At 54.3% G+C, this 9,478-nt stretch overlaps 1 protein-coding gene across 1 annotated transcript; it reads left to right on the top strand.

The window, feature by feature from the left end:
• Nucleotides 1-1,318: 1,318 nt before the first annotated feature.
• Pim1 (Pim-1 proto-oncogene, serine/threonine kinase) lies at nt 1,319-6,908 on the top strand. The gene is made up of 6 exons (XM_070023854.1): nt 1,319-1,511; nt 1,633-1,739; nt 1,864-1,914; nt 2,021-2,387; nt 4,005-4,181; nt 5,391-6,908. Exons 1-6 carry the CDS (start codon nt 1,430-1,432, stop codon nt 5,546-5,548), a joined length of 942 nt encoding a protein of 313 aa, XP_069879955.1. The 5' UTR covers nt 1,319-1,429; the 3' UTR covers nt 5,549-6,908.
• The last annotated feature ends 2,570 nt before the right edge of the window (nt 6,909-9,478 follow it).

Genomic DNA, 9,478 nt, shown 5'->3' with positions numbered 1-9,478 from the left:
CGGACCCGGCCCCACAATGCGGGTGACATTTTCGTGTCTTCCGCTTCCCCCGCCACCGGCATTTCTTAGGACGATCTAACATTTTCCTATTTCGACAAGATGCGGATCCCGGGGACGGGGCGGTGGGAAGGGGGTGGGGTGGGAGGAAGACGTGGTCCCCAAATGTGACAGCCCCATCTGCTCCCCACGTCCCCGCCCCGCCCTCCCCCCCCCCGGTGGATCCCGAGCCCGTGACTCCGCCACCCGCTCCGGGAATCCGCCGTGACTCACGCCTTGCTCAGCTCCGCGCCCCCCCCACGCACCGCCCCCCCGAACCCCGAATCCCCGGGTCCCAGCCTCGGCCCGCCGCGCGTCAGCAAGCCGACTTGGAGGTGGTCTGAGTCACCCAGAAAGACCACCCTCGTCGGCGCCCCCCCCGCCTCCCCCGGCTCCTCACACCCCGGGCCCCGCACCCCGACGCCCGTCATCTCCCCGCAACTCGTTCCGCAGGCTCCGGCCTCCCAGCCCTTGACCCCGAAACCCCCGCGAGAGCCGGGGCCGCCGAGCCGGCCTCGGGCGGCCTTTGATGGCTTTGTTATTGTTTGGGTTTGAATCGAGACGCCCCTCCCCATCCTTCCTCCCTCGCCGCCCGACACCCAGCTCCCGCCTCCCCTCACGCCCCGCGCCCCTCCCCCTCCATTTTGGCGCCTTTTCCTTCCCGCCACGTCGTGGCGGCGTAGAGACCATTCTGACCGCGAGAGTGGGGCGGGGCGGGGGCGGGACGCGCCGCCATATGCAGATAAGCAGGCTCTGGTTGGCTGGAAGCTCGCCGGCGAGGGCGGGACGCGGGAGCTATATGCAGATTAGCGAGCTCTCGTTGGCTGGAGTGGCGCCGGAGGGGGCGGGTCGCGGGCGCTGCGGCCCGGCGCGCCGGGCGGGGGGCGGGGGGGCGAGGTTGAGGGGAGTCGCCGCGTCTGGTCGCTTCCCCACCCCCTCTCCACCCTCCGCCGGCTCCGCAGCTCGGCTCGCCGCCTCGGCCTCCCGGAGAGGCCCCGCCCCGTCCCCGCCCGCCCGCGCCCGCCCGCCCTACCGGCGCGCTCCGCCCCTTTACTCCTGGCGGCTGGGCGAGCCGGGTGTCTGCTGCAGCGGCCGCGGTGGCGGAGGAGGCCGGAGGGGACTCGGCGGCGGCGAGGTCGGCAGTAGCAGCCGCAGCAGCCACAGCCACCCGTCGTCGTTCCCGCGGCGCCGCCTCCCGAGCCGCGCTCCCCGCCGCCCTCCGCGCTGCCCGGCCGAGCCGGCGCGTCCGCCCGCCGCCGGCGCCCCCGGTCGTCCTCCGGCTCGCCCTCGGCCTTCCGCGCCCGCCGCAGCCGCAGCTCCCGCCGCGGCTCGATCCCCGCCGGGCTCGATCTCCTCCGGGCCCGATCCCCGCGCCGTCGCCCTGGAGGTGGGGATGCTCTTGTCTAAAATCAACTCGCTAGCCCACCTGCGTGCCGCGCCCTGCAGCGACCTGCACGCGACCAAGCTGGCGCCGGGTGAGTGTCCCCCCCCTCCCGCGGCCCGGGCCGGGGGCGGCGGCGGGACCCCTCCCCTGCCGGGGGCCCAGCCCGGGGCGGGGCGGCCGGTGCTGAGCGCCCCGTGCCTCCCCCTCCCCAGGCAAAGAGAAGGAGCCGCTGGAGTCGCAGTACCAGGTGGGCCCGCTCCTGGGCAGCGGCGGCTTCGGCTCCGTCTACTCCGGCATCCGAGTCGCCGACAACTTGCCGGTGAGTGGGCGCCCCGCCGCGGGGAGGGCGCGGCGCGCGGGGCGGGGGACACGCGCGGGGGGGGGGGCGCTTAGGCTCGGACCCGGGGATCGGCTCTAATGAGAGATCTTCACGGGGTTTCCAGGTGGCCATCAAACACGTGGAGAAGGACCGGATCTCCGACTGGGGGGAGCTGGTGAGTTTACCCCTAGAGGGGGTCGACCCCAGGAATGGGGGTGTGGGGCGCGGTCCCGAGCCCCGCGCTGACTGCACCCCCACCCCCCACCCCGTCGTCCCCGCAGCCCAATGGCACCCGCGTGCCCATGGAAGTGGTCCTGCTGAAGAAGGTGAGCTCGGGCTTCCCCGGCGTCATCCGGCTCCTGGACTGGTTCGAGAGACCCAACAGTTTCGTCCTGATCCTGGAGAGACCCGAGCCCGTGCAAGATCTCTTCGACTTCATCACCGAGAGGGGGGCCCTGCACGAAGAGCTGGCCCGCAGCTTCTTCTGGCAGGTGCTGGAGGCCGTGCGACACTGCCACAACTGCGGGGTGCTCCACCGGGACATCAAGGACGAGAACATCCTCATCGACCTCAATCGCGGCGAGCTCAAGCTCATCGACTTCGGATCGGGGGCGCTGCTCAAGGACACGGTCTACACGGACTTCGATGGTGAGCCAGACCCGGGAGGGTGCTTGCCCAGGGGTCACGGTCGAGCCCCGAGGCCTCGGCTGGCCCTTTGTAAAGGTCATTGGGCCTCCTGGCTCTTCCCTGTTCACCGGGGTGGGTCAGAGGAAAGCCTCCAGCCTTAGTAGTAAAGCCGAGAGGATTTCAAGCCAGTTGAACCTGTAATGTTTCTAGCACGAGTGTGTGTGTGTGTGTGTGTGTGTGTGTGTGTGTGTGTGTCTGTGTGTGTGTGTGTGTGTGTGTGTGGAATCCAGTGGGTTCCAAGCTTTCCGATGAATAAGAGGTTGTGGGCAAGGGCCATAGCCCAGATTTCCCATCTGACCCAGTTTCCCCCCACACACACCAGTACGAGGATGGGGGTGGAGAGATGGAAATTGATGCATGGTTTTGTAATTTTTGTTTTGTTTTGTAAGGGAGGTTTTTTTTTGTTCTTTTTTTTTTTTTTTTTTTGGTAAGATAGGCCTTGCTCTGCAGTTTGCTTCCCTTTGATCTGGGGAGGGTAAAGAATAGCAACAGTTTCACTATTTTTTTTTTTTTCCCTTTAGTGTTGGGTGAGGGCGTCAAGAATAAATGTTGTGAAATAAGATCTGTTGCTGGTTTGAAAATGAGTTGGGAGCCTCCGGGGAGGATGAAAACCTATCTCAGGGAGGCGCTTAGCTGCTTCTTTTGGAAAAAGAAGGGTCTGAGACTTCGATCAAAGCGAAGGAGAGTGGGTCATCCTGAGTGGCTTACCCTAATCAAGGACAGCCTCTCAGAACTTGTGACTCGGGCTTGTGGTTTGTGTTTATTTGCCCTTGGAGGACGCTGGGTTGGGCTGCATTTTTTTGTATTTAGCAGTTAATGGCAGGTCGGGTCCTCCCATGTTTTTTTTTTTTCCCTTGCAAGCCTTTGCTGCCCCCTGGTGAGCACCATGGGGATGACCCCCCCTTTTTTTTTTACAACCCAAAGTTTGTAAACAGGAATCACGTGGTCTGAAACCAGCCTTGCGGCTCTGCCGACCTTTCCAGTCTGGGGAGGAAAATGTGGGTGTCTGGCCCGGCTCTCCCAAAGGGCAGGGCACCCTGACTCGTTGTTGGGCCGGGATCCTTGCCTGGTGTGGGCAGAGCATGAGGATAATCCTGGGATGTTCGTGCCTCTGAGGGTGGTCCTAGCCAATATGGCCTCAGACTTTGGTCTGTAACTATCCCTGTTAGTCTGTTGGAGCCTTTTATAAAGAAGTTCAGGGTTTGGGTGGAGTTGGGGGGGGAGGTAAGGCTTTCAGTTGGAGAGTTGCCATAAACTGCTCCTTCACTTTCCTTTTAGCCCTAGAGGCAAGAATGGAGTCCGCCCAATTCTTGAGAGAAAGGTGGTGCTTTATTTGTTAAGGAAGAATTATTCTATCCAGTTCCTTTTTTTTTTTTTTAAGTGAAAATTCTTGTTTTGGAGTGCCTTTGCATAGTTTGTCTATCTCCTTTTATCTTTAGAAGAACCTTGTCTTATGAACTATTCTTAGTTGGCATATATTAGTTGAACAAAGGGATTCTATTGTGATACTTCCTTGTGTGTATGCCGTACTGTTTATTTTTGCTAAGGTGTGCTTTCTCCTATTCCCCGGGCTCACAGGGACCCGTGTGTATAGTCCTCCAGAGTGGATCCGCTACCATCGCTACCACGGCAGGTCGGCGGCAGTCTGGTCCCTGGGGATCCTGCTGTACGACATGGTGTGCGGGGATATTCCTTTCGAGCATGATGAGGAGATTGTCAGGGGACAAGTATTCTTCAGGCAGAGGGTCTCTTCAGGTAATTTCTGGAAAGCTCCTTGTTACAGACATCAAGAATTCTTAGGGCTGTTTGCTAATCCTTGCTGCCCAATATGGGGTACTTCTCTCCAGGAATGGCCAGGACCCTTGGTGTTTAACAAAATTGCAAGCCAGTGATTTATACCTTGAGATCTGTTCCTGTGTCATACACATCCAGCTTCCTTTGGGAGGTCAGAAGGAGAGTGTATTAAAGAAAATACAAGCTGGGCTGGGAAGGTGGCTCAGTGGTAGAGTGCTTGCCTTGAATACACGAGGCCCTGGGTTCGATTCCTCAGCACCACATAAGCAGAAAAAAGCCGGAAGTGGCACTGTGGCTCCAGTGGTAGAGCACTAGATTGAGCTGAAGAGCGCCCAGGCCCAGAGTTCAGGCACTGTGACCGACCAAAAGAAAAAAGAAAAAATACAAGCTAACTAGATTGAAAAGTTGGGGTATTTTAAGACAGAGTCTTGCTGTGTAGCCCAGGTTGGCCTCAAACTCTGTCATCCCTCTACCTTTCCCTCTAGAGATCATACATCATCACACCTGGCTCTGTGTTTTTGTTTTTGTTTAGGTGGGAACTGGAGTGTTCTGCAGGCTTAGACACTCTACCAATGAGCTACACCTCCCAAGCTCTGAAAAGTTCTTTTGTTGTTGTTGTTTTTGCCTCCATGCAGGGCTGGGGACAATCACTAGTTAAAAAAAAAAATGCCAGCAGAGATCTGGCCCCTGCATATTTGCAGGGAGGGAAGAAAAAAAAAAAGGTCCAGGGCTCTTTTAGCCCTTGATAAATATTGTGGTCCTGGTGACCTCATCCTGGGTGGTGGTGGTGTTTGTAAGTTAGTAGCTAAATTGAATCACCTCATCATGCTTAGCGATGTCTCATCAAAATCCCTTGTCATCATCATTCTTCCTATTTCTGGTGAGTGGGTGTTGTGGGAAAGGCCCAAGCTATTGAAGTTTGTAAACCACAGGTTTAAGAGGGGAGGTATATTTTCTACTGAAACTAGACTGGAAGATCTAGGTATTAGTTTGTTCTTTCTCATTGAAGAGGCCTCCTCCCTGCACAGTGTTCTGCCTGGTCTACCCCTTCTTAAGGCTCCAAGGCTTGTGGCCACCCTCCCCTTCCCCCAGGAAGCAAATTGGGAAGAGCTTTGCCGTGTAAAAACAAGTTGACTCATTCATAACCTCTGTCTGTCCTGCTCTCTGTAGAATGTCAGCATCTCATTAGATGGTGCTTGGCCCTGAGACCATCAGATCGTCCATCCTTCGAAGAAATCCAGAACCATCCGTGGATGCAAGATGTCCTCCTGCCCCAGGAAACTGCTGAGATTCATCTCCACAGCCTGTCTCCGGGGACCAGCAAATAGCAGCCTTTCTGGCAGGTCTTTCCCTCCCGGTCAGATGCTCCAAGGAGGGGAAGCTTCTGTCCAGCTTCCCAATGACCAGTGACACTTCCCGCCAAGCAGGACAGTGCTTGATACAGGAACAACATTTACAACTCATTCCAGACCCCAGGCCCCTGGAGGCTGCCTCCCAGGAGGGGGGATGAGACTCCAGGCGTCCTAGGCCTCAACTCCTCCCGTAGACGTTCTCTCCTTCTCATGGGCGCCCAGCTCTGCTGGGCTTTTGCAAGATCCCGGGGGTGGGGGGTGGGGGTGGGGTCTGTCCCCTTCATCACGAGCTCTGCCGCGATGGGTCGAGTAGGGGGAACCGGACTGGGGTGGGATAAGACTTATCACCATTTCAAGTCCCTGTCACCTCTTCTGAGTGCCTTCGTGTAGGGACTCCGGCTGTGCTGGGAGAAATACTTGAACTTGCCTCTTTTACCTGCTGCTTCTCCAAAAATCTGCCTGGGTTTGGTTCCCTAATCTTCGCCCCTGTGCCCTTCACTCTCTTCCCTCCTCTCTCCCCCTACCCCCCCAATGAAAGGTGCCATGGAAGAGGCTAGAGGGCCAATTGCTGAGCCACCTGCCCTTTTTCTGCCTCCTTTAGTAAAACTCCCCAGTGAACTGGTCTTCCTTTTTGGTTTTTACTTAACTGTTTCCAAGCCAAGACCTCACACACCAAATGCAGAAGCAATGCAACACAACAGACCAGCTGTAAATGTGTGTATAGTTGGCATGCTAGTATACAAAAGGATTGTAGTTGATCTAATTTTTTTTTAAATTTTGCCTTTAAGTTATTTTACCAGCCTCTTTTTTTTTTTTTTTTTTGGAAAGATGCGCATTCTAACCTGGAGGTCAATGTTAATGTATTTATTTATTTATTTATTTGGTTCCCTTCTTGCTCCATGTTCTCCACGGCTCCTGCCTTAGGTTTTTTTCTTGTGTTGCTGTTGTTTGGGTTTTTTTTCTTCTTTCTTTCCTCCTCTGACTATGGGACCTTTTGGGGAGGGTTGCATCGCTTGCTCTGTTTGTGGGGGTGACGGGACTCAGGCGGGACAGCTGCTACAGCTCCCTGACTTCGTGGGGCCCCCTCTCCTACTTACCCAAGTGTGTGTGGGCTCCGTGGGTTCGGGAGGCGGGGCATTGCTGACTTGTGTATATAGGATAAATATATGAAAAGCAGTTCTGGATGGTGTGCCTTCCAGATCCTCTCTGGGGCTGTGTTTGAGCAGCGTGTAGCCTGCTGGTTTATCTGAGTGAAATACTGTACAGGGGAATTCAAGAGATCTTATTTTTTTTTTTTTATACCTGGCGTTTTTTGAATAAAAATCTTTTGTCTTAACTTGTGGTTTCTAATTGCTGTTAGACATGAAGAGGCTTGCCCACACATGCATTTGGTAGGCACTGCTGAACTGGTCACTTTGGGCACTTTCCGTTAAGTATTGTGTGGATAAGATTTGGCATGAAAGCCAGGTACCGGTGGTTCACACCTGTAATCCTAGCTACTCAGGAGGCTGAGATCTGAGGATCACAGTTCAAAGCCAGCCCGGGCTCCAATAAATCACTCAGAAAACCGGAACTGGCGCTGTGGCTCAAGTGGTAGAGTGCTCGCCTTGAGCTGAAGAGCTGAGGGACAGCACCTAGGCTCAGAGTTCAACAACAACAACAACAAAAATGGTTGGATTCAAGTCTTCACCATTTGTGGCTGGTGGTTCCCTAGCCTCGGCTGTTTCTCCTATAGTCAGTAAGTTCTATTGGGAAGAGCTGACCTAGACATAACATCCCAATTTGCCAGTTAACAATAGAAGGTTGTGGTTTTTTTTTTTCTCAGTTAGGTCTTTCACTAGTAAAACATTTACAAGCCAGTATATTAGTGTGCAGTTTAGTCTCAGCTACTTGAGGCTGAAACAGGAAGTCATCACTTGATCCTAGAAGCAGAACCAGTGTGAATATTTTGGGCCCAGACCTCGATGCAAGTTAAGGAGCTGAGAGTACTGCATTACTCATTGTTAATGCATTTGTTTTGTTGAGCTTGGGGTCTGGGTAGCTTTTTTTTTTTTTTTTTTTTGCTCAAAGCTGGGTCTCGACCACTGGAGCTAAAGCTCTACTTCCCTCTTTCATAGTTAAGAGATGAGTCACAAGCGAGCACTGGTGGCTCATGCCTGTAATCCTAGCTACTCAGGCTGAGATCTGAGGATCACAGTTCAAAGCCAGCCCAGGCAGGAAAGCCCTGTGAGACTCTTCAATAAACCACCAGAAAACTGGAAGTGGTGGCTGTGGCTGAAGTAGTAGAGCGCTAGCCTTGAGCTGAAGAGCTGAGGGACAGTGTGGAGGCCCAGAGTTCAAGCTCCACAACAAAAAAGAGTCACAGACTGCTATCTGGGCTGGCTTTGAACCTCAGTCTTCAGAATTGAGCCTCCTAAGTAGCTCGGGTTTCCAGTGTGTGCCACCAGCGCCCCCCCCCCCCCCCCGCAGTAATATATGGAACAGGCTTATTGTCTATTTGTGAGTTACCTTAAACAACGCAAGAACCCTTGAATGCACTTGGCACAGAGTCGGACTAAGGTTTGAATTCAGGGCCTTGTGCTGGCAAGGCCATGGCAACACCACAGAGCCTTGCCTGCAGCCCTGTTTGTCACTAACGATATGTAAGGTAGGGTCTTACTTCAGGCCCAGGACTACAACTAACTGCCATCCACCTACTTTGCAGGCTTCCATTGTCCCTGGGATCACAGGCTAGTGCCCGTGTGTCTAGTTTCTGTGTGTGGAGAATCACAGAAACTTTTCTGCCTGGGCTGGTCAGGGAACCATGACCTCCCGTTCTCAGCCTCTAGTTAGAGCTACAGGTGTATGTCACCAACGCCCAGGATGTCCTGGTATGAAAACACAGGAGCTGGGCCACTATTCTGTATACAGTATTAACTATTAGTAAATATTCTTTTCTTTTTGCCAGTCTTTGGGCTTGAAGTCAGGGCCTGGGCACTGTCTCTGGCTAGCACTCTACCACTTGAGCCACAGTGCCACTTCTGGCTTTTTCTGTGTATATGGGCTTCATGCATGCTAGGCAAGCACTCTACCACTAAGCCACATTCCCAGCCCATGTTATTTTCTTGTTTATAATGATCAGTTCCTTCCCATGGGTCAGCCACTGTGTTCCTTCTGAGCATCTATCCCCCACTTTAGACCTAGGCCCATGCACTCTTGAAGGGTTGAGGATCCAAACCATAATATCTTTCCTTTCTTGCCTGCCCTTCAACTTGGACTAGGTCCCAAACCCCAGCTCAGCTCCTAAGTGGCTGTGGCTGCAGTAAAGGTTATCTCTTCTGGGGGGAGAGGGGGCGTGGGGATGGTTTGCTAAGGTTCCCCTTTTCTCTACCACATCTTCCTACCTCTCCCCTCATCCTTTTCCCGCAACACACACATACATTCATTGTACCAACTTCATGGAGTCTTGGACGCCCCATCCCTTCCAGTAAAGTTACAATTACAAGTTGCTCAGAATTCTACTGAAATCGGGTAGAGCCTCACCCTTCCCATTCTTGAAGTGAGTTCTCGGTGGTTTCTCAATCCATCCAGATGCCAGGAGTGCTGGGAGAAACTCAAGATTAAACTTCTGCTAGATGGAAGATACTAGGAGCGGTAGGAGGCCCAAGTTCACATTTAGTCTCTTGTCATGGGCTCAAATTCTGCCACTATCACCTATGTTCCAGGAGCAACTTCTTCTGCTCTGAGCTCGTCATTGGCTGGCTGGTTAGGAAGCTTGCATTAAGTAACAGTGTGAGCACATGCAGGCTAGTGCTCTGTCCCGCTTCACAGACACCTGTGTATCCCTGGGAAGCAGCTCTGGGTGATAGTGGTTCTAGGGGCCTGCTGGTGGTTCTCACTGTGATGTTGGACAGGTTTCTATGCAGG

The sequence above is a fragment of the Dipodomys merriami genome, unplaced genomic scaffold (genome assembly GCF_024711535.1).
Source record: "Dipodomys merriami isolate MVZ:Mamm:240054 unplaced genomic scaffold, mDipMer1.0.p SCAF_16, whole genome shotgun sequence".
NCBI lineage: Eukaryota > Metazoa > Chordata > Mammalia > Rodentia > Heteromyidae > Dipodomys > Dipodomys merriami.
Note: the sequence above shows the minus strand (reverse complement) of the source record. Positions and strands in the feature narration are given on the sequence as shown.

What these genes read in the sequence shown, in the direction of transcription:
- Pim1 (XM_070023854.1), top strand. Translation starts at nt 1,430, where the DNA reads ATGCTCTTGTCTAAAATCAACTCGCTAGCCCACCTGCGTGCCGCGCCC. An exon ending in CGCGACCAAGCTGGCGCCGG is followed by an intron (nt 1,512 to 1,632) that starts GTGAGTGTCCCC and finishes CCCCCTCCCCAG; the next exon opens with GCAAAGAGAAGGAGCCGCTG. An exon ending in CAGGCAGAGGGTCTCTTCAG is followed by an intron (nt 4,182 to 5,390) that starts GTAATTTCTGGA and finishes TGCTCTCTGTAG; the next exon opens with AATGTCAGCATCTCATTAGA.